This window comes from Mirounga angustirostris, unplaced genomic scaffold, assembly GCF_029215605.1.
Source record: "Mirounga angustirostris isolate CCGP_5_RB_7025 unplaced genomic scaffold, mMirAng1.0.hap1 SCAF_9, whole genome shotgun sequence".
Classification (NCBI taxonomy): domain Eukaryota; kingdom Metazoa; phylum Chordata; class Mammalia; order Carnivora; family Phocidae; genus Mirounga; species Mirounga angustirostris.
The window spans coordinates 1962458-1987366 of NW_026991717.1; the positions used below are offsets into that span (position 1 = coordinate 1962458).

The 24909-nt window shown below is 47.0% G+C and overlaps 1 protein-coding gene across 5 annotated transcripts in view; it reads left to right on the forward strand.

Annotated features, from left to right (window-relative positions):
* ARNT2 (aryl hydrocarbon receptor nuclear translocator 2) overlaps positions 1–24909 on the forward strand; it is a 158778-nt gene that overhangs the window by 100637 nt on the left and 33232 nt on the right. For all 5 annotated transcript variants that reach the window (XM_064569781.1, XM_064569780.1, XM_064569783.1 and 2 more), the window contains 3 exons: positions 19504–19580; positions 20405–20539; positions 22753–22827. In XM_064569781.1, coding sequence (XP_064425851.1) covers positions 19504–19580; positions 20405–20539; positions 22753–22827 — 287 coding nt within the window. The remainder of the gene's footprint in view (positions 1–19503; positions 19581–20404; positions 20540–22752; positions 22828–24909) is intronic.

A 24909-nucleotide genomic window follows, 5' to 3' on the forward strand; every position in this document is an offset into this window, starting at 1 on the left:
ACCTCGAGCGTCACCTCGGGCCGGTCCCTCCTGCGTGCAGAGGGAGAACCGAAAGCCCGGCCAGGCTCTGCGTCTCTGTGAACCCCAACATCTCTCCCCTGCCCTCGGCCCCAGAGGAAGCCTGCAGCCAAGCAGAGCTCAGCCACAACAAGAGGCCACCTTTTTGATGAGTTCTGAGGATGGCACCTTCCGCGTCACAGGGAAAGCAAGATCTGGTTTTACTGAGTTCCACATGCTGGGCACTGTGCTCGGGGCTTAGTAGATATGTTCTCATCCAGTGCCCACCGCTCTCCTTTCACAGATCATGGCTGTTAGTAGTCCCGTTTCCTGCACCACAGGGAGGCTGGAGGCTCTGTGGTCAGTGGTCAGTATGCAGAAGAGTCCGGATCCCCCAGTCAGGACTCCTGTCCCTCTGGCGCTAGGGCCCTTAATCACCGTCAAGCCACTCTGTTCCCAAGGACTTGTCTTCTGCGGTGCCTGGCTGGCTCTGTCGGTAGACCACGCGACTCCTGATCTCGGGGTCATGAGTTCAAGCCCCACGATGGGCGTGGAGCCTACTTTAAACAAACAAACAAACACACCCAAGACTGGTCTTATGTTGGTGTCACGCGGGGACCACTTTTCCTTTAGAGCATTCTTTCCTGGAACCAGTTTGGCCCCTTGGGGCACTCACTGGGAGGCCTCCATAGCAGCCTGCCTTCCTGACATCCAGACAAAACCCTGTCACCCCCATTTCAAATATGAAGACAGTGTGTGCCTCCCTGTATCGGGGGGCAGGGGAGTAACCCACAGAGCTCAGCTGCTGTGCCCTGAGACACGCTCTCTGAAGGTTACACAGGCCTTTTTTTGTGCCACTTTCTAAAAAGGCCCCCATGGGGCCAGCACGCTGTAAGGAGAGACCAGAAGGAGAGCTCAGCCAACCTGGAGCAGAACATTATTATATTCTATCAAAAGTATTTGCCCTTCAGATCATTCGTGAGGATTCTTCCTGGGATGAGCTGCTCCCCAAACAGATTTTGAGATGTGCTTTCGCAGATGGAACGAATGGACCTGAAATTGGTGACCAGCAGGGAGCCTTCTGAGGTTTTGTGAAAGGGGGCCTGAAATCGGGTTGAGGCTGTGCTTTGGCGGGGTGTGGAAGTGGCAACAGGGTGGACCATGGCAGGGGAGGTGGGGCGGGAGGGGTGGAGGGATGCTGGGAGAACACTGCAGAGCACAGCAACAGGACGGGCGCATGGAGGCAGCCCTGGGGAGGGGGACCGGCGTCCGTGGGAAGAAGGAGCAGCCCTATAGGGGCAGTGGTCCCCGTGACGAAGGTGCCCTGGACGCAGCCAGGTCACAGAGCCTGCAAGAGGCAGATGGCCACGGGCTTGGGTTGCGAAGAACACAGCTTCCAAGGGCCGAGTAGAAGGGGCTCGTTTGGGAGCCGGTTAGAGAAGGGCGAGCAGGGGCAAGTGGGGCCTGGAGTTCATGGGGGCAGAATAGGGAGCGGCAAGTGGGGAGAGACCGGGGGGTGAGGGCGCGGGCGGCCGGAGGGGCAGGTGGTGGGGAGCGGGGAGCTGTCAGAGCAGGCGCGGAGGGACGGTGGTGCCAGCCAGCACCCAGCGCACCCAGGACTGTCAGGGAGGGGGCAGCACCATAGCCCCCCGCGGGCATGGGGACTGGTGGGCGGCCCTGCCGTCTGCACTGGGGCGAGGTCTTAGATTCTAGAAGGCGGCTAGTGGGGTGTGTCATTGGACCTGTGAGCTCTGTGTAACTGAAAGCCGAAAATCACCGTGAAGTCCCGCTGCTAAGGTAGGGAGGGCTAGAGGTTCAGTGTTCTTTGGCTTCCCTTGGAAAACAGCCCACTGCTTTCCATTGAAAGCCCTCCCCCAGCAGGGAAGGTGACAGGGCCTCAGTCTCACAGTGGGCTGGGCCCCCGGGGGGGCGCATGGCCCCTTCCTCCCTTTATGGACAGTGAGGCCGAGGCCTAGAGAGGGGCTGCTGATGGCCCCCCTGCACCTTGGACTGGCATCAGTCATGCAGCCCCTTGCTGGCTAGCCCTTTGTTTATAGATTACGATTTATTGGAAACAAAGCTCTGTCTTCTGTGTCCAAGTGTAAACAGAAGATATTCATTTATGACTTTCCTTTTAGGCAAAAGAAGATGCATGTAAATTTTCGAGATTTAGGAGCAGTTAATTTGGAAAGCAGTGTTGCAATTTTACCAGGTACTTTAGAATTAACTTCTAGCATCATCGGGTGCATGTCCTCTTGATGCGAAGGTCAAGGGGTGGAGTTCTAATGTCTGGATTTAAGTACCCCATGCTCACAGTCCTGGCACTGTTGGAGAACGAGGTACCACTTCAGAAAACTTCCCAAGTATGTGCAGCACCCCTCCCCTCCCTGTTTAAGTACCAGATATCATCTGCTGGCCTTTTTTATCCTGGTATCTTTATTTTTTTAAATAACTATGACAAAACCAGCCCATCTTCATTAAAGAAATTTAAAAGGCCTATAAAAATCTTCAAAAACATAGTAAAAATCACCCACAAACCCAGTTTTTTAAATTTTTTAAAGGTTATGGACTAAAATAAGTCTCCCTTCCTACTCAGGTCCCACCCCCAAGAACCAACTGATAACACCCCCCAGTGCTTCTGATTCTAGGTATTTATATATATATATATAAATGATTCTAGGTATTTTATATATATATAAAATGGTTGGAGCTCGTTTTGTATATTTTATTACATAGCCTGTTTTCTTAACTTCTCATGGACATTGTAAATACATTTCCAAGTTAGTACATCCAGTGCTACTTCCTTCTTTAAAGTGGCTGCACAGAAAAAGCATTTGACAAAGTACAGCATCCTTTCTTGATCAAAACTCTTCAGAGTATAGGGATAAAGGGTACAATCCTCAATATCATAAAAGCCATCTATGAAAAACCCACAGCGAATATCATTCTCAATGGGGAAAAACAGAGCTTTCCCCCTAAGGTCAGGAACGCAGCAGGGATGTCCACTATCACCACTGCTATTCAACATAGTATTGGAAGTCCTAGCCACAGCAATCAGACAACAAAAAGAAATCAAAGGCATCCAAATCGGCAAAGAAGAAGTCAAACTCTCACTGTTTGCAGATGATATGATACTTTATGTGGAAAACCCAAAGACTCCACCCCAAAACTGCTAGAACTCATACAAGAATTCAGTAAAGTGGCAGGATATAAAATCAATGCACAGAAATCAGTGGCATTCTTATACACCAACAACAAGACAGAAGAAAGAGAAATTAAGGATTCGATCCCATTTACAATTGGACCCAAAACCATAAGATACCTAGGAATAAATCTAACCAAGGAGGCAAAGGATCTGTACTCAGAAAACTATAAAATACTCATGAAAAAAATTGAGGAAGACACAAAGAAATGGAAAAGCGTTCCATGCTCATGGATTGGAAGAACAAATATTGTGAAGATGTCAATGCTACCTAGAGCAATGTACACATTCAATGCAATCCCTATCAAAATACCATCCACTTTTTTCAAAGAAATGGAACAAATAATCCTAAAATTTGTATGAAACCAGAAAAGACCCCGAATAGACAGAGGAATGTTGAAAAAGAAAAGCCAAGCTGGTGGCATCACAATTCTGGACTTCCAGCTCTATTACAAAGCTGTAATCATCAAGACAGTATGGTACTGGCAGAAAAACAGACCCATAGATTCAATGGAACAGAATAGGGAGCCCAGAAATGGACCCTCAACTCTATGGTCAACTCATCTTCGACAAAGCAGGAAAGAATGTCCAATGGAAAAAAGACAGTCTCTTCAACAAATGGTATTGGGAAAATTGGATAGCCACATGCAGAAGAATGAAACTGGACCATTTCCTTATACCACACACAAAAATAGACTCAAAATGGTTGAAAGACCTAAATGTGAGACAGGAATCCTTCAAAATCCTTGAGGAGAACACAGGCAGCAACCTCTTCGACCTCAGCCACAGCAGCTTCTTCCTAGAAACATCGCCAAAGGCAAGGGAAGCAAGGGCAAAAATGAACTGTTGGGACTTCATCAAGATAAAAAGCTTTTGCACAGCAAAGGAAACAGTCAACAAAACCAAAAGACAACCGACAGAATGGGAGAAGATATTTGCAAATGACATATCAGATAAAGGGCTAATATCCAAAATCTATAAAGAACTCATCAAACTCAGCACCCAAAGAACAAAGAATCCAATCAAGAAATGGGCAGAAGACATGAACAGACATTTTTCCAAAGAAGACATCCAAATGGCCAACAGACACATGAGAAAGTGCTCAACATCGCTCGGCATCAAGGAAATCCAAATCAAAACCTCCATGAGATACCACCTCACACCAGTCAGAATGGCTAAATTAACAAGTCAGGAAATGACAGATACTGGCGAGGATGCAGAGAAAGGGGAATCCTCTTACACTGTTGGTGGGAATGCAAGGTGGTGCAGCCACTTTGGAAAACAGTATGGAGATTCCTCAAAAAGTTGAAAATAGAGCTACCCTACAACCCAGCAATTGCACTACTGGTTATTTACCCCAAAGATACAAATGTAGTGATCTAAGGGGCACCTGCACCCCAAGGTTTATAGCAGCAGTGTCCACAATAGCCAAACTGTGGAAAGAGCCTAGATGTCCATCAGCAGATGAATGGATAAAGAAGATGTGGTATATATATACAATGGATTATTATGCAACCATCAAAAAATGAAATCTTGCCATTTGCAACCATGTGGATGGAACTAGAGGGTATTATGCTAAGCGAAGTAAGTCAATCAGAGAAAGACAAGTGTCATATGATCTCACTGATATGAGGAATTTGAGAAACAAGACAGAGGATCATAGGGGAAGGGAGGGAAAAAGGAAACAAGATGAAACCAGCGAGGGAGACAAATCATAAGAGACTCTTAATCTCAGGAAACAAACTGAGGGTTGCTGGAGTGGTGGGGGCTGGGAGGGATGGGGTGGCTGGGTGATGGACATTGGGGAGGCTATGTGTTATGGTGAGCGCTGTGAATTGTGTTAAGACTGATGAATCACAGACCTGTACCCCTGAAACAAATAATACATTATATGTTGATAAAAAAAATAATAAAGTGGCTGCACAGTATTTCATCAGCCATTCCTCAAATGGGAGCGCTGACGTTGTTTTTAGTTTGGGGCTCCAGCAGAGGATACTGCATGAATGTCCTTGTACAGATTCTTGACCCACGAGTGCTGGTGTTTCTGCAGGGTCATCTCAGCATTGGTATAGCAATGACGTAAGTCCCTTTTCGTGATACTACCATATTTACCCTATAAGGCAGGATGGGAGTGTGTCTGTTTTCCCACATTCCTACTGAGAATGATTCCATTGTTTTGTAAGTTTTGCCAGTCTGATAGTGTCGGGGGGGAAGGACATACTTCAAATTGGGTTTTCTTCATTAGCAAGATTGAACATCTTTCCTGGGTGTGTTGACTCTCTCTGTTTCCCCGCAAGTTGCTTGTTCATGATGTATGCCCATTTTCCTGTCGGGTGACGTTTTTCTCATTTACTTAGAGGAGGTCTTTGTAACATTATGCATATTAACCCTCAGTTTATTGTATGTTGCAAATATTTTCTTCTAGCCTGCCATGTAGCTTCTGATTTTGTTTGCATTGTGTATCGTTGCGTGGAATGAATGAGGGACACAGAACATGTTCACATCTTTCCCTGCTGATTCAGAGCTCTTGTGACAGAGTTCCAGGGCTGGCCAGGGATTAAAAGGACAATTCAGAGATGTCTCAGGGCTTTCCAGCCCACTGCTGCCTCATCTATGGTGTTGTTTCGTTGGTGGTTTGTTTCAATTTGTTTCTCTTTGTGCTCCATAGGATGCACTGTCTTCAAATCCACCGGCTGGTGGCTGACACTTTTTTCTTTGCATTTGCCTGTTTTTATCCTGTCCCCATCCGATCACAAATTGCTGTTTCTCATCATTCGTGGTCTAGACAACCACACACCCCAACTTGCCAGTATCCTGCATAAAAGGGAATAAAACAGGCTGTGGGTTGGGCACTGGCAGCCTTTTTTGAGAACAGAGTGCCCAGGCTGTAGTGAATGGCCTTGGGACATCTGTGAGGGAAACACAGAAACCTCATTATGGTTGCTGAGATGATAATGGGTCCTTTCCAGATGGATGAGGTGCTTGGGCTTTTGCCTTACAGGAGAGACACCCTGATGGCTTGGGTGCTCAGAGCCTGGATGTCATGTGTAACCACGCTAGACTCACCATGGCACCACACTGCATCTCCTTTCCCCTTGCCATCCCGAGCCATCTGTCCCCAGTGTCTGCCAGTCCCACAAGATAGACAGGCCCACTTCTCACCAATCCTTGTCCATAAAGCCTTCACCAGGATTCTGCCAACTTCCCAGCCACTTGATTGGCGTCATGTTGTACCTAGTATTATAGCTTGTTTGCATCTATTTTCCCTGCTTCTGTGGTATTTAAACTACAGAGCACAGGGCTTAGAGCATAGTTGGGAACTGGTGACTGTTTGGTACCTAAGTCTTTTTTTGCATCTCCTGGTCACACACCCTGCGGTACGTATCTAGGAGGTACCTAGATTTACCAATATCACTATTTAAAATTTTTATTTAATCATTACTTTGAAAGAATTTATGCAACTTTATAACAAAACACAAAGTAAGAAAACAGAAATGGCAAATCAGTTTTATTTCATGGCCCACTCTGACGGACTGTTTTGGGTCTGCTTCTCTAATGAGTGGGGGGAAAACCCCATGCTCAATTAGTGATGCTTGTCATGGGTACAGGAGGGCATTCTCTCAGTTCATGTGCTGTGTCTGTCATGGTTAAGCCGCTAGAAAGGGCAAGAGTATACACACAATATTCATGGAAGGTGTTACAGGTTGAATTGTGTTCTCCCAAAATTCCTATATTGAAGTCCTAAGCCCCAGTATTTCAGAATTTACCTATTTGGATATAGAGTCCTTGCAGATGTAATTAGCTAAGTGAAAATGAGGTCATACTGAAATATGGTGGGTTCCTAATCCAGTACAACTGGTGTCCTTATAAAAGGGCAAACCAACTATTGGTATAAAGAAACCTATCCTGAGTAACTTTTGGTGAAGGATGGAAATCAAAATGAAGCCCTAATTACAAACTATTTTGTAATTAGCAACCACAGCCGACTCCATCTCAAGACTTAGGGCATGTGGCCAGAACAGCATTTGAAAGAAATGTGTCTGGAAATCCTTTCATTATTAAATGTGGAAAAACTAGGAATTTTTTTTTTTTAAGATTTTATTTATTTATTTGAGACAGAGAGAATGAGAGAGACAGAGAGCACATGAGGGGGGGGGGGTCAGAGGGAGAAGCAGGCTCCCTGCTGAACAGGGAGCCTAATGCGGGACTCGATCCCGGGACTCCAGGATCATGACCTGAGCCGAAGGCAGTCGCTTAACCAACTGAGCCACCCAGGCGCCCGAAAAACTAGGAATTTAACTTATGAATTGGGAATTTAGTTTATGAAAATAGAACTTATTTGACCTATGAACAAGGAAAAGAAGAACAAAATACCATGAGCAAACTAAGAAGATGGAGTTAATGAAGAAATAAAAACAAAAAAAATTAAATTTGAAAAGAGCAGTATTGCCCTATTGATGAATAGTTCTTCATGGAGATTTGTAAAGGAGAAAACCTCTGACAAGTCTAATTCTGATTTTAAAAAAAGAATCAAAATAAATGCATGTTAAGAATGAAGAGATTTATCAGAGAATATGTAAAAACTTATAAACCAACAGTGTGGGTGATTTAGATTTATGCATGTTAAAATCTTTAGGAAGAAAGCTAATTTCTGGGAAAATATGTAACCAAATTTGAATAAAGAAAGGAGAAAAAAAAATCAAAGGTAGGCAAAAAATTGTAAAAACTGACCAAAAATTGTTCTCTAAATGGTAGCAGGCCTGGAGGTTTTATGGGCAAAATATTTAAATACTTCCAGAGTAGAGAAAGAGATGGAAAGTGTACTGCTTTGTTTTTTCAAATTACACAACTTTGGTAAAAAAAAACTGTTATTAAGAGTATATTAAAAAAAACAACAACCCAAAACTATGAACCCAATTTCATTTGTAAATATAAGATACTAAGTACAAGTGTTAGCAAGTCAAATGAATAGTTATACACAAAGATTGCAAGACTGAGTGGTTTAACATTAGAAAATCTGTTAATGTAATTAATTAACCAAAGGAGAAAAACCTATAAGACAAAAATTCATTTCAGTTAGTAAACTTTAAAAATAACTATCTTTATAAACTAATAATAGAACTGGGTTTCCTTAACATAGAATGAATGTTGGAGCCGATCATCAACACCTTAACAGAACGGGAAACTGTTGGATGGGTTCAGGTCTTCACTGAGGGGAGGAGGGTGGGGGGAGTGCTCGCTGTCACCCTCACTCAGCATCGCTGTGCGACTTCTACCCACGGCAGTAAAGAAGAGAGAAGGAGGCATAATTACTACTGAAAGGAAGAAAAGAAAGAAAAGGAAGATGAAATTAACATTATTTGCAGATGATGTGATGCTCTCTGAAAAACCAAGTCCAATCTATGGAAAATCTTTCAGGAGATTGAGTATAGAGCCAATTAGGTAATTCTAAAAAAAGAGAAAAAAAGAAAAAATCACTCTCAGTTAGAAAAACACAACATGAAAAATACCCGTTTATAAAGATAGCAGTGTTGCAACATGCATGTTAAAAATATTAACATGAAATATATAGGAGTACTTAAACTACAAAATAATACTGAGGGACACGACTGACCCAGCTAACTGGAGCATCACGCATGGTCTTTGATACAAAGGGTTAGCATTTTAGTTCATTCCAAACCTGTGGATAGATTTGATACAATTTCGATAATTGTCCCAATGAGATTTCTTTTAAGTGAAAGTTAATTCTGAAATTCATATGGGCCAATAAATATAAAAATAGCCAACAAAATCCTGGTAAAGGTACTGAGGAGTAATTGCCATACCAGACATGAAAATATGTATGTTAAAGCCTGAATAATTAAAATGTGATAAATTGAACTTAAAAATCAAATTATTGAACAAAAAGACCTAAAAGAGACCCAGGTCTCTTTAGAAATGTGCTGTTTGATGGAGCATTTTCAGTCAGTGGGAAAAGGAAAAAATGAGTCAGTACATAGTTTGAGGACAACTGACGAATCGTTTGGAAAAACATGAAGTCAAACATATCAAAAATAAATTTCATTATTAAAGATAAATATGAAACTTTAAAAGTACTCTATGAAAATATGGGTGAATATTTCCGATAACTGTAGGGTAGAGGTCATTTCAGAGAATGAACCCCAAAGGCAGAAACCACAGAGTAAAATCTAACAGCTTTGATAATATTCTATGTAAAAACAGAGAAAATACTTTCTAGAAAACACACTTTAAAAGAAACTTGCATGGGGCCCATATATTCTTACTATATAAGGAGAGTTTCAAAATCTGTGAAGGAAAAAAACCGCAAACAGATCTTTTGTACAGCAAAAGCCTGCCCAGGCTGTCCATAAAAGAACAAATGGAAAATAAATCTATATCAAATGAAATAAAAGAAAGGCAAATATAACCAATAGTAAAGTACCATTTATGTTCTTTAAGCCAGCAATTTCACTTCTAAGAATTTTATACTGAAGAAGTCCTCTTTATGCTCAGAGACTTTTCTAGAAGGGTGTGTATGGTTGCATTACTTAGGTGAGCAACAAGTCGGGGGCACCACACAGTGAAGAACCATAGAAATGGGGTCGGATGAATCATGGTGCATCCATATGAAGGAAACATGAAAAACATGTTCTAACACATTGACAGATTTTCCCAGTAAGTTCTAAAGTTTCCAAATCAGGTTACAAAACAATGTAAGGGGGAAAAAAAAAAGACATCTTATTAGACACATACACATACAGCAAGAGCATAAAGAGTATTAACATAATTAATGTTAATTTGAACATTTATCTTTAATTTTTCTAGTTTCTACACTTGCTCCAGAAAAACTGGACAAATGTTTACCAAAATGTCACCTTTGATATATTTTTTTTTGGTGGGACTTTTGAATGGCTCCTTACTCACTTCAATGCCACCTCTTTTTTTTTTAATCATTTTTTTTTAAGATTTTATTTATTTATTTGACAGAGAGAGACACAGTGAGAGCAGGAACACAAGCAGGGGGAGTGGGAGAGGGAGAAGCAGGCTTCCCACTGAGCAAGGAGCCCGACGCGGGGCTCGATCCCAGGACCCTGGGACCATGACCTGAGCCAAAGGCAGACGCTAATGACTGAGCCACCCAGGCGCCCCTTTTTTTAATTATTTTTTTTATACCAGCTTTGTTGAGATATAATGCACATATCATCAAATCTTCAGTAAATCCGAACTTCCTTAAAGGACTGGGTTCTTTACGTGCCTACGTCACCCATTTAGAGTGTATAGTTATTTGGATTTTGGTGCATTCAGATAATTTTGCACCTGTCACCATAATTAATTTTAGGGTATTTCTGTCACCACAATAAGAAACTCCATACACAAGGACAGCTAGCCCCATTCCCCCTGAGGCCTTGGCACCCGCTTTCTTTATCTACAGACGTGCCTAGTCTGGATGTTTCCTCTGGACTCATGGGGTGTGTGATCTTTTGTGTCTGCCTTCTTTCCCTCAGCCCGATGCTGTCGAGGTTCATCCACACTGTAGCGCGAGTCAGCACTTGCTGTTTGTGGCTGGAGACTATTCCAATGTATGGAGTTGCCCCATTTTTTTAATCCACTGATCAGTTAATAGACATTAGGGTTGTTTCCGCTTTGGGGGGCTATTGGGAATAGTGCTGCTGTGAGCGTTCATGCACAGGTTTTGTGTGGGCAGGTGTTTTATTTCTCTTGGACGTACAGCTTGGAGTGGAACGGCTGGGTCATATGGTGCCCTGGTGGTTAACCTCGTGACAGAGTGGCCAGACTGTTTTCCGGAGCCCTGGCACCATTTTACATTCCTGCCAGTGGTGTACAGGGCTTCAATTTCTCCACGTCTTTACCAACACTTGTTCCTGCATTTTTCTCTATTGAAGTCATCGTAATAGGTGTGAGGTGGTATCTCACTGTGGTTTTGATTTGCATTTCCCAATGATTCATGATGTTGAGCATCTTTCCATGTGCTTATTAGTCATCTGTGTATCTTCTTTGGAGTAACGTTCAGATCCTTTGCTCATTTTTACTTGAATATCTGTCCTTTTATTGCTGGGAACTAAGTCAAAACCATGTTTAGGGATCATGTATTACTTGAGAATATTGTACAAGGAACACTTGGACATCAAATATCCGGATGATAACCTGAAGATTGCTCAGTACTGCCTCAGAATGAAGTGTGATCCTCAGTCTTTCCTTCTGCCGATGCCCACACCCAGCCCTGCCTCCCCGCCTGCCTCCCTGCACTCAACCTCAGCTGCCTCCCACAGGTTCACCTGCTCTTAGATCCGGGCGGTGGCCCAAGGGGGCTGTGTCAAGGCCACCTGGACAAACATGTGGCCCTCTGGCCTCATCACCATCCCTTCCCTGGGGAAGCTGAGCCCAGTGCCCTGAGAGAACCTTCAGACCTAAAGAACCCAGTCCTTTAAGGAAGTTTGGGTTTACTGAAGATTTTCTGGAAATTTCACACATGCACACTCGGATCTTATTCACAGAATGACTTGCCCACATTAAGGCCAAAACTACAGATATAGCAAGTTGCAACTTTTCCACTTCATTTCTGCAAAGCCAAGGAATTATTTTAACATTACTTGGTACTTTACTTGGTTGACACCAAGCCTCTTCTGTAAGCTATAGTAAGCCTGTTTGTATGCATCCCTGACTGGTGTCTTGGGGCCCCCTCCAGCCTCCTCCTCTGTGCTTCTAGGCTGGCGCCCCCTTCTGATTGGAACTCATTTCATTTCTTTGATTGGCATAAAACCAACAGCATTTTAGGGGCACCTGGGGGGCTCAGTTGGTTAAGCGTCTGCCTTTGGCTCAGGTCATGATCTCGGGGTCCTGGGATCGAGCCCTACGTCAGGCTTCAGGCTAGGTGGGGAGTCTGCTTCTCCCTCTCCCTCTGCCCTTGCCCCCCCACCCCCATTCACTCTCCCTCCCTCAGATAAATAAATCTTAAAAAAAGGAGCCAGCGTTTTATTCTCACAGGCTCTGTGGGTTAGGGACTTAGGGTGCAGTAAGGACAGCTTCTCTCCGCTCCACAGTGTGTGGGGCCACCTGTCTAGACGTCACACAGTGTCACTCCCCCTATATTTTATTGATGAAAGTAGTCATGAGGGAATCTAACGTCAACCCTTGATGGAAGGTATATAAAAGAAATAGTGGCTGTTTTTTTTAATCTGCAAAAGTTACCCAGCAACACTTGTTAGATGAAGAATGAATTCACAAACAAATTGTGACATCCCTAGTAGATGGGGTCGTATATTAGCCAATGAGAACCTAAGCTTGCAGCATCCCTCTGAACAGTTGGACTGAGGAGAACCTACCATCCTTCATGCCGGCTACATCAGAGAGTTCTTCACACAGTCCCCTCTGCTCCCCGCTCTGGCCTGTGGCGTTGCATCTTGATCCCTAAGTATGGCAGACACACATTGGTGCCCACTGCCTTCTTTGCCCACAAACTCACTTTACCAGCAACTGGGGAATGAGGGCAGAGAAGTGGGGAGGAGGCGGATACCCAGGCCCTGGGCTGGGTGCTTCACGCCCATCATCTCCTTCAGCCCTCACAACATGCCCACGAGGTGGGATTTTTATGCCCACTTCGTGTGTAGGGAATCAAGGGTCAGAGGGTTAGGTCACTCCAACAGACACCTGGGGCACCCAGCCCTGGTCTCAGCCCCGGCTGCAGCAGACCGTTCCACGGGAGCTCAGACTCCCCTCTGGCTGACAGCATTCCCCCATCAAGATGTGGCACCTTTCTACTTTCTGCACCAAGGACTTCCCTGAAAGGGATCACGTTTGACCTAGTTGTGAGCAGAGCCCAGAGTATGGTGGCTGTAACCCTCATCTTGGCTTTTCTTCCCCTTCGTCTCAGTCTCCTCACTTCCTCACTCTCTCTCCTTGGCTTCCCTCCACCCTGAGGGAAACCATCCACCCTGAGGTCCTGGTTTCAGGCTCTGATTTGGGACAGACCTAAACCAACATACTCCCTTGGCCAGTTCACAGGAAAAACTAGGATTTGGACTGATGAGGCCATAAAACCTGAAGGATGGCATGCGACAAGTGGCCCCTAGAGCCTTTACACTGACAGCCGAAACCAGTGGAAGAAGATAGGGGTGGGGGAGAGCAGGGGTTAACGGGCGCATGGGACAATCCCCTACAGTCACTATCTTCCTGCTGCCCTCTCTTAAATGATTCTCTTCATCAAGGCATGCCCGAACAGTCAGTGAATGAGGACATGAATCCTTGCATTAAATCTTCTAACACTCTGACTTCCTTCTGTAGTCATTTTTGGAACTTCGATCCTTGGCAGTAGATGCTCTACCAGCCCTGACCCCATGGCGTGGAGCAGCTTCTCCCGGGCTGGATGTCGAGGTGTCACATGGATTGGATTTAACACCGGCTAAGGTGGAGGTCCCCCCGGCTCCGTGACCTTTGCTTCTGGGCTAGGTATTATCAATGGCACATACGGTACTAGAAGACTTTCCATTAAGTGAAACCCAAGAATAGGGATCTTGCCCCCAAGAGGATTTAAAAACCATCATAAGATCCAACAAGCCTGAACATAGAACTTTATATTTAAAATGTATTTCTTCTAAGCAGCCTATAGTTGGATCTTGAAAGATATTTCGCTTGGTCTAGATTTCTAAGTAGAGGGGTTTTTTTGGTCTCTCGATATTTTAAAATACATCTTCTCACTTGCATTATTTCTGACAAGAAATCAGCTGTCGTGTGCATCATTGTTTCCCTATATGTCATCGTGTCTTTTCCCCCTCTGGATGCTTTGAAGATTTTATCACTGCTTTTGAACAATTTATGATGTGCTCTGGTGTAATTGCCATGGTTCCTGTGCTTGGGGTTCGTTAGGCTTCTTGCGTCCGTAGATTCATAGTTTGTATCAAAGTTGAAAAGTTTCCAGCTATTAGTGCTTCAGATATCTTTCTGTCTGCCTTCTCTCTCTTCTCTTTGGAGACCCCAGTTGCACACACACAGGGCACTTGAGGTTTCCATAGCTCATGCACCAATGAGCATTTCACTTAAAAATTCTTCTTGTTTTTCACTTGGCATCATTTCCATTGCTATGTTTGCAAGCGCACTAATCTTTATTCTGCCACATTGCATATGCCATCCATGCATCCCGTGCACTTTTCATCTCACGCAGTGTCGTCTCCACCTCTAGGAATTTGATTTGGGTCTTTTATATATCTACCTTGGCTCTACTTAGCCGTTGGAACTATGGAATACCATTATAAAACCAGTTTCAATGTGTTGGCTAATTCCAAGATCTGTGTCACTTCTGCCTAGTTCTGCCTGGTTGATTTTGTTTCTTATTATGGGTTCTATTCTCCTGCTTCATTACATGCCTGGTAATTTTTTATCTGATGGTAGACATTGTGACATTTCAGTTGCTGGCTTGGAAACTCTGAAGGCAGGAAGCTGGGGCGATCGTAGGGCTTACTTGTTGCCCATCTCAGAGAATGCTGTTGTTCATCGCCTCATATACACGGTCTTGAAAACCACTATTTCTTATACCTCTTTGTCTCTGGTTGTTTCGGGCAGGAAGGTAAATTGGCTGGAAGCTTAACTGCCATTGTGATTATTTTTTAAATGCTTAGCCAAGGGCACCCTTCTTATGGAGAGCTGTCAGCGTGACTCAGACCTTACTTCCCAGATGCACGGCCTTCAGTTCCAGGGAGCCACCTTCTGTTGTGTCCAGGATAGATGAAATGGGGTCATGGCAGAGGTCATACCTGGCACACTGTGGGAAATAGCCTCCAGGGGATGCAGATAGTCTGAAGCATATTCAGAAAAGTGACACGGAGAAAGGGAGACTTAGACCATTTTCGAAGGAACACCAGTTAAATTGACACAAGGATGTCAGGCCACGAAAGAAATAGACTCAGGAAAATAATGTGCCCTTTATTTGTCTAAAGGGCAAGTGCAAAGGCAGGCCTAGGACCCATAGATGAAATGTTAAAAGAGATGGATGGTCATATGGGGATGTGGTGACCATCCCGTCACTAGAGAAGTTCCTGCTTCATGCTCCTTATCGTGGGACCTTGGCTTCCTGTGTGCCCTTGGCTATGGGGGCTTCAGTAGCATGTCTGCGTTCCACAGAAGGAGGAGCTTTCCTGAGAGCCTCACTCAGGGACTTCTGCTCACACCCCACAGGCAGAGCTGTGTCCCTCTAACTGGGTGGGGACACAACGTCACTCCCAACAAATCAGGGTTCCATCATCATGGAAGAGGGAGAGGATGCACATCAGGCAGGTCACCAGCTGTGTTCTCTGCAGGAGAGGAGACAGAGGAACAGGTTTTGGCAGGAAGATTTGGGCAGTGTTGAGTTTGAAGGGCCTGAGACAGAGGCAGATCTTGTTAGGAGGCACGTGGAGTCAGGATCTGGAACTGCAGAGGCAAATCTAGATGGGGGGCAATCTTGGGTCTTGTTGATGTGTAGTGAGAAGTAGAGGCAGCAGGGAAAGGATCAATAGACAAGGCTGGGAGGACCAAACTCAGGCATGACAGCATGGGCGGTGGTGGCTCCTAAGGCTGGTCTGTGGACCCTGGTGCCCCGAGATGGTCTCAGGGGTACGCAGCACTTAAACTGCTTTCATCCCGGCACTAAGATGTTATGCACCCTTTCCACTTACTGCTGGTGCCTAAGCATCAGGGTGGAAAACCTGCTGGAGCCTCAGCATGTGTTAGGGCCATGGCACCAAACTGCCCTCGTGGTCACTGGATTCTTTATCACCACGCACCTGCAGCAAAAAATAACTTCAGAATTTCAAAATGCTGGTTTCACTTAAGTATGCCCTTGATGAAGCTGTAAAAAGTACCAATTTGAATGAACAGTTGCTTCTTTTATGAAACACCATTTCTTACTTGAAAGGATGATGAACAAGCCAACTCTGGTTATTCGAACTTGTGCGTTTGGCAAAGACACTTCCACAAAAAGTTAAAATGAACCTGTCACATCAAGGAAAATAATTGACAGTATTTGCTGTCAGTGATAAAATTAAAGCTTTCTAGTGAAAATCTGAATTTTAGAAAACTTGTATCCACCACCATGGTCTTGACCAATACTTAGAACTGTTTCTGATGAAATGCACGGTGATATGAGCAAGTGTGATTTTAAAAATATTTATTGTAATGTGTCGGCATTTAGATCCGTATAATATGATGAACCAGTATTTTCCTGGTGACCAATACATCGTGTTCAAACTTCTGTGTTAGTAAAGGATCCAGTCCAAGTGTTAGACCAGTCTATTTTAATGTAGCAGAATATTGAAAAATTGACTGATACAGTTTTGGATTTCACATTGCAATTAACCTTTAAGAAACAATCCCTTGTCAAGGCTTAGGAAAACATCAAAGAAGAATATCCACAATTATCTGGAGAAACTTCTTCCTCCCCCAGCTTCCTGTCTGTGTGAGGACACATTTTCTTCATATACCACAGGTAACACGATCCATTGTAATAGACTGTATGCACAGCAGGTGTAAGAATCCAGCTGTCTCCTATGAAACAAGGCATTAAATCGATCTGCAAAAATGCCAAACAGTGATTCAGTAATAATTTCTCTTTCAAAAAGGTAACTTATTTGTAATGGAAAAACCCTTGAGACATTTCCAGTAAGATGAGAACCAAGGCAAGAATGCCCACTCTCTGCCACTCTTCAACATTGTAAGAGATACTAGCCCATCCCGTTAGAGAAATCAGAGGCAAACACGTGTACAAAAGAAGGAAACTACTTCTTTTCAGTTAAGGCTAACACACCTGCAGAAGCCCAGTGGGCCAGTAATAAAACTAACTGAAATAGTAAAATAATTTAGTGAAATAGCACAACACAGTATTAACATACAAAACCCAATAGTCCTCCTATACATAAACAATAAACAGAAAGTATAATGGTAGAGGAAACCCCATTGACTATAGCAACAAAAATGATGGCAGGCTTAGGAATAATTTTAATAAGTATGCAAAATACAAGTATATGTGAGGAAAATTTTTAAATGCTCCTGAAAGGCACAAGAGCAGCCTCAAACAAATGGGAAAACATCCCCTGTTCTTGGGGAAGACAATTCAGCATCATAAAGATGTCAGTTCTCCTGACGTTAATTTATAAATTTAATGCAAGCCAAATAAGAAAACCAGCAAGTTCTCTGATGGAGTTAAATAAGATGATACTGAAGTTAATGTAAAAAAAAAAATATATATATATCTAAGAAAACACTGAAAAACCGTAAGAGAGTAACAGCCCTACAGATACTGAACCCTACCATAAAGCCTCTATAATTAAAATTGCATAATATCGATGCTTAATAGACAACTGGCCAGTAGAATAGAAGAGAAAGTCCAGAATTATCTCCAAATACATGTGGGGCTTTAGTATGTGATAAAAGGGGACACCTCGGGTCACTGCACTGTGAACAGAAGTGCCGTGGACAGCCATTCTGTTAAAGGTAAATTAGATCTGCATCTCATGCCCGACACGAGAATAGCTTCACGTGGATTAGGGAATGTATGTAAAAAGCGAAAGCATGAAAGTGTCAGAGGAAAACACAGGTGAAACCTTGGTGTAGGAAATGGCTTTCTAGGACTCCCTCAAAGAGATTGCTGGTATTTTAATAACAAACGTAATACAAGAGAAGATTGATAAATCCGACTACATAAAAATTATAAAGTTGTTCAATCACCAGAAGCAAAGTCAGAAGACAGGAGACCAACTAGGAGAACATATTCACTACAAGGACTCAATATCCCTTAATATGTGACGAGCTCTTGAAAATTGAGGGGCAAAGGACCAAAATCCCAACAGGAAAATGGGGATGAGACAGAACAGACAATTCATTGAAAGACAGGATATAAAAATGGTCCTCGCACACATGAAATAATGTTCAAATCCATAACGAGAGAGAAATGCCAATTTAGACAATACCGGAAAAATTAAACAGTGTGACAGTCTATTCTGACCGAGACAGCGGGGAAATAGGCCTCGCGGACCCTGTTGTTGGGAAAGCAAACCGGTACACCCCTTCTGGAGGGAAATTTGGCAACACTTGACAAAACTACCTATTTTCCTACTTTGCAGCCCGGCCATCCCACTTCTGGGATAGGTGTATCTCTGGGCGGATCTGCAGGTACACTTCCAGTCACTGGAGAATACACAGGCACGACATGAGAAACACCCGAGTGCTCATAGGAAGGTGGTTGAATGAGCCCTCGTACACGCGACACTCTGTGAATAGTTAGGGAGTGCGCTCCAGGACGCGCTGTTAAGTGAAATAAGCTAAGCCCCAGAGAGTATGTATGGCACCCAGCCCTTCGTAGTAGAAAGGAGAGAAGGTAAGAGAATATACAGATATATGCTCCTTTGTGCAAAAAAAAAGAACACCGCAAAGATAAAGCAGAAACTTCGGGGACTGGTCACCTACGGGGCTGGATGGGACAGTGCAGGTGTGGACAGAGGGACAGTGCTCTGGCTCCTAGAACCACAGTCGTGTTTCCTGCCACTCCACGGTCTGCAGCGATGGGCTCCCGTCGTGCTTGTGCGGTTCTGTCCCTGGGAGCCTTTGTGATGTGTTAGGCAGGGGGAAGGGTGCTTGCTTCCCACAACTGTTAGAACCAACTGCAGCTGCTTGAGAACCTTGCACCGTGAGCAGCCCTATGCCAGGCCCCTGCTGCACGGAGCGGAAGACTCTTTCCTGACCAAGGAACACGGGGGATTGTTTAACCAAGTCCTGGTTTTCTTTTCTTTTTTTTTTTAAGGATTTTATTTTTAAGTCATCTCTACACCCAATGTGGGACTCGAACTCACAACCCCGAGATCAAGTGTCGCAGGCCTCACCGACTGAGCCCGCTAGGCGCCCCCGTAGAGCGCTGGTTTTCAGTGCTCAGTACCCATCACCTGTTTCTCCTTTCTAGCCCTTGTAAAGGAAACATTTACATAACCAGAAATGCCCGCTTACACTTCTTAGCTATAAAGATTTCCTAATGTTTTGGCCAAACCTTGCAAGATGAATAATGGGCATTTCTTCTTCCGTGAGTTCCTGTGCCCTGTGCCCAGATGCAGATGCGACGGCCCGGGAAGGTACCAAAGACGTCAGGCAGGGAGAGGGGAGCGGGACAGGAGCGGGCACCGGTTAACTCACTGGCTACCTTCCAGACCCCGGGTGGTCCGCATGGATCTGTATTTTGGATTGCACAGATAAAACCCAGGGCGCTCTTGCCCCTTTGCCACCCACCTTGGGCACTTAGTGGATGACGCTGGCTTTTCTCTTTCCAGGAATGACCATCCCCGAGGAGGACGCTGAGGTGGGACAGGGCAGCAAGTACTGCCTCGTGGCAATCGGAAGACTGCAGGTGAGGCCGGCGCAGCTCTGTGCGGGTGCAGACGGGGCTCCTGAGGCCAAGGGTGCGACTCTGCGGGTTCAGACAGGGCTCGTGGGGCTGGGGGTGTGACTCTCTGTGGGTTCAGACGGGGCTCGTGGGGCCGGGGTTGCGGCTCTCTGCAGGTTCAGACGGGGCTTGTGGGGCCAGGGGTACAACTCTCTGCGGGTTCAGACGGGGCTTGTGGGGCTGGGGGTGCGACTCTCTGCGGGTTCAGACAGGGCTCGTGAGGCCGGGTGCAACTCTCTGCGGGTTCAGACGGGGCTTGTGGGGCTGGGGGTGCGACTCTCTGCAGGTTCAGACGGGGCTCATGGGGCCAGGGGTGCGACACTGTGCGGGTTCAGACGGGGCTCGTGAGGCCGGGTGCAACTCTCTGCGGGTTCAGATGGGGCTCGTGGGGCCGGGGGTGCGGCTCTCTGCGGGTTCAGACGGGGCTCATGAGGCCGGGTGCAACTCTCTGCGGGTTCAGATGGGGCTCGTGGGGCCGGGGGTGCGGCTCTCTGCGGGTTCAGACGGGGCTCGTGGGGCCGGGGGTGCGACTCTCTGCAGGTTCAGACGGGGCTCGTGGGGCCAGGGGTGCGACACTCTGCGGGTTCAGACGGGGCTCGTGAGGCCGGGGGTGCGACTCTCTGCAGGTTCAGACGGGGCTCGTGGGGCCAGGGGTGCGACACTCTGCGGGTTCAGACGGGGCTCGTGAGGCCGGGTGCAACTCTCTGTGGGTTCAGATGGGGCTCGTGAGGGCGGGTGTGCGACTCTCTGCAGGCAGAACCACCTCAGTGTGGATGTCCCCTTTCCAGGTGACCAGCTCTCCCGTGTGTATGGACATGAGCGGGATGTCGGTGCCCACGGAGTTCTTATCCCGGCATAACTCTGATGGGATCATCACGTTCGTAGACCCGAGATGCATCAGTGTGATCGGCTACCAGCCCCAGGTAGGTGGTTCTGAGCTCATGGCAGTTGGCTAGAAATTTAACTTTCCTTAAAACGCACTTCTCTCAATTGTTCGAGATCCAGCAGAATGATGGTGTAGGGGACATGGCATAAAAATCCAGATTCCTGCCCGGAGAGAGTCATGTCCTGCCAAAGCAAACATTGGGTTCAGCTGCCCTGCTTAACAGTAACTCTTAGTTTTGTCCCTAGCCCTCCTGTCTGTCTGCCGGTTGCACACAAGGCAGACTTAAACTCTGTGAGAACGGGGCTCTCGCATCAGTTAACTCAGATGAACACCAGACAGGACGCCTCCTTCTTGCAAACTTAAAAAAACAATATTAATGCGATAGACTCTGAAACGTCTTGAGAAAAGATGTTCACTTAATTTCGCCTAATCCCTTGTTCTCAAATGTATTTGAAACCTGCATCTACAGGGGCATCTTTTCAGGTCTTTGTTCCAGATCTTTTTTTAAAAAGTCAGCATCATAAGAAACACTAAAAGGCAGGAGAAATTAATCTAGATTAAAATAAACCAAAGAGAGGGGCGCCTGGGTGGCTCTGTTGGTTAAGCATCTGCCTTCGGCTCAGGTCATGATCCCGGGGTCCTGAGATTGAGTCCCACATGGGACTGCTTCTCCCTCTGCCGCTCCCCCTGCTTGTGCTCTCTCTCTCTCTCTGTCAAATAAATAAAATCTTTAAAGAAATAATAATAAGCAAAAGAGAGAAAAACCACAGTATGCAGTGTGAGAGCCTTCGTTGGGTCCTGGAGCTGAAGACAGGTAGCCAGAAAAGACATTTGGGGGATAATCGAGGGAATGTTAATGTGTTTTTTTAGGTGTAATATGGAAATGTTTGGGTTTTGGAGGATGTCATTTTTTTGAGATACACACATCGGAGACAGGTGTCCTACTGTCTGCCACTTCCAGATGATTCAACAAGAGCTCTTTCAATGTGTGTGTGTAGATACGAAGAGATTTCATTTATATATACTTTCATAGTTTTCATTTATTTATATTTACATACATACGAAAGAAGGAAAAATGCAGACGTGACAGTCTAGGTAAAGGATATTCAGGTGTTTATCACATGATCCTTTCAGCTTTCCCATAGATTCAAATTTCTTCCAAAATAAAAAGCATTTAAAAAAAGGAAGGAAGGAAAAGATCTCTGTTCTGAGGAACAAAATCTGGGATACGTTGATGTGGGTATTTCAAGTACATGTATTATTTTAGAACTAGGACACAGTCCAGGGGTGTCCAGCCGGCTCAGAAGAGCACACGGCTCTTGATCTCGGGGTGGTGAGTTCGAGCCCCATGTTGGGGTAGGGACTATTTAAATAAATAAACTTAAAAGAAGAAGACCTAGAAACAGTCCAAAATGAAATATTGGAACCATTCGTATAATTCTACATCTCTAGATTCATGCAGACTTGAGATTCTTGGAAGGAGGGAGGGGGAAAATTAGTTTCCAAAGTCACCATAACCGTGGCTGGCAGAGTATTTCCAGATCCATTTACCCACCCGCACCTTCCATGAGCATCGAGGTGCTTCTTGGCACACAGACGAGACCGCCCTCCTGCTGTCCATGTCAGCTCCTGCGGAGGCCATTGCCGGTTTGGGTTCCGATCCATGAATTCAATTCGATCCTTTGCTGCCTAAGCCACATCCAGTGGGACCCCATTCCTGTCACACGTATGGCTCTTCCTTGCGACGGTGTCTCTGATCCTGGTTGGTTTTTGTCCGGGGCTCGTGCTAGGTGTTTTGAGTAAGAAATAGAGGGGTGAAGGTCGGTACGGTTACCGATCAGTCCCAGCGTCTATCCAGCCACCAGACAGCTTCCATTTCTGCATTTCAGCAATTCCAGTTTTCATCGGCAGGCACGTCTGTCCTCGTGCTTTCGTTTGCTTTCTTTTTATGTTTATTGAAGTACGTTCACTACAGTGTGCCTCTTAGTGGCAAGCAAAATAGAATTGCGCTCTGAAGTGACCCAGAGCCCCGGGGGACGAGAATGGGTAGGAGCGCCCCGGAGGAACGCAGGCAGGGTCCAGAAGCCGGCTCCGTCATCGGCCCAGGGGACGTCCTGCAGCCACTCGCCCCCAAGGATGGGGAGCTAAGGGATGCGGGGTGAAGGGGTACCGGACCACTGCTGTCCGACAGCGATGCATCCGTAATGGGAAGCGGCATCGCAGGTTCTCACAGCTTGTCTCTTTCTTCAGGATCTTCTGGGAAAGGACATTTTGGAATTCTGCCACTCCGAGGATCAGAGCCACCTGCGTGAGAGCTTTCAGCAGGTACCGCCAGTGCCCACCGACGGCTGACGTAGAACCGGGGCCCCGGGCAGCGGGCCGGCAGGGTGCGCCAGGCAGGCTGCACAGGGCCACCCGAGGCGTCAGGCAGGGACCCCGCGGCGAGGGGAGGGCAGACCCATCAGGAAGCCGCGCCTGTGTCTGGACGAAGGGCAGGCGATGGAGCCGTTAATGGTGCGGGGACGAGGCAGGAAGTCTCCCAGGGGAGGGGACCGTTGGGCTGGGATGCGCCTGCCCACAAGACAGAACATTCCAGACTGATGGCCGGCACCCGGAGATGCAGAATGCCGTGGCGTATTAGGGAGTTACGCGTGGCCCCTGGGGCTGGAGTGACACTTATCGCCGGGCAGGGAGGAGGGGGCCCACGGTAGAGCCTGCTGAGGCCACACGGAGGAGCGTCGTTTACGGGAGGGCTCCTCTGAGGACCGCAAGCAGAGCAGCGTTTTTGAAAGTTATGGTAGCGTGGACACGTGGAGAGCAAGTGTGGGAAACCCTTGGAACAAGGGGCACAGCGTGGCTGGGGAGGGGGCGGGGGGTGGGGCGCGGAGGGGCGGCCGGGGGGGACCGGTGTGGGCCTGGTGGCGCCCTGGGCAGAGACAGCAAAGGGGAGCCTGGAAGGGAGGCCGCCCGCCGCTGCATCGCTGCGCATCTCCCCGTCACCCCCGTGAGCTGCCCGGTGCTGAGAACCTGTTGTGTCCCGCTCGGCTGCGGACACCTGCGTGCACACGGCGCGCTTGTCCTGGGCAGGGGGCATTGTCACCATCATGTCACGGGAGAGAGGGGAGGGCCTGAGACCCTCCTGGCAGACGACAGGTGCGGGGAGAACCAGGGGTCTGAGGGCCTGTCCCCTCCTGGCAGACGGCAGGTTCCTCCTCCGAGGCCTCAGGAGCTCGCTGGAGCCCCAGGAAAGAGAGGACCAGACAGTGTTGCAGGACGAGGGCCTTTGAGGTCCGTTCTAGGAGGGGATGATAGTCTCTCGTTCATCTGACGGAACAGGCCCTTGACCTTGAGCTTACAGTGTTTTGGATGACCCCTTGACGGCCAGTTCCCCGGACGCCCACTGCTCCGTTCCCACCCCACGTCGGGGTGGCTCTCTGAGCCCCCCGCTCCGCCTCTCCAAGCCCTGCGCCCTCGGGCTCGGTCCTTGCCTGCCTTCTCTCCCGTTCTCCCTGTAGCGTCTCCCTCGGCGACTTTACCCGGGGGGCACAGCATAGACCGTCTCTGGCCCCCCAGTGCCCCCCACTTGCACAGGCCCGGAGCCGAGCTACGGTCGGCCCTCCTGCTCTGGTCTCGCTGCCCACGTGCGGCCCTCACGTCCGCTACCCCCTGAAGCCGTGTGCAGCCGGCCCCTTCTCCCTCTGCTCCTTCTGCCGACCCCGGCCGGGCCACCTGCTCTCACTTCCAGCAGCGTGGCAGGGTCCTTGCCAGGCTCCCTGCTTAACTCTTGCCCACTCCCCGCCAGTCGGGAGACATGAGTTTGGCTTGGCCACGTCTTAGCTTGAACGTGCCAGTGGCTTCCCAGAGACCCTGGAATCCGATCCAAGCTCCGTACCTCGGCTGCAAGCCCAGGATGACCCCACGTGTCTTAGCCGCACTCGTTCACGGCACCTGGTCTCATGGGTCTTCTGGTGCCTTGAACACATCATGCTGTTTCCCACCTCAGGGCCTTTGCACATGTTCTCTCCGGACTAGAATGCAGTCCCGTCACTCTTCCCAGGACCGACATCTTCTTGATTAGGTTTTAATTCCTGTCACCTCAGAGATGCTGTCCACAGCCACGCCAGTCAAGAAGGCCCCCCATCCTCCTTCTCAGCCTCTTGTTTTTCCTGCACAACGACTGTTGCAGTTTGTAATTGTTTTGTTTGTCCGCTGAGTTCCCCCTCCTCCACTGAGACATTAGCTCCCTGTGGGCAGGTGGCACGTCTGTGCTTCCACCATCATGCCGACCACCGAGTGAGGAGCTTGCTCATGGGTGAGCGGCTCTTAATCAAGTGGTCTAAATGGACGGTGACTTCCATTCTGGAAGGACGTGAGCTGAGCATGGTTGAGCGTGGCCAGAGTGCATCT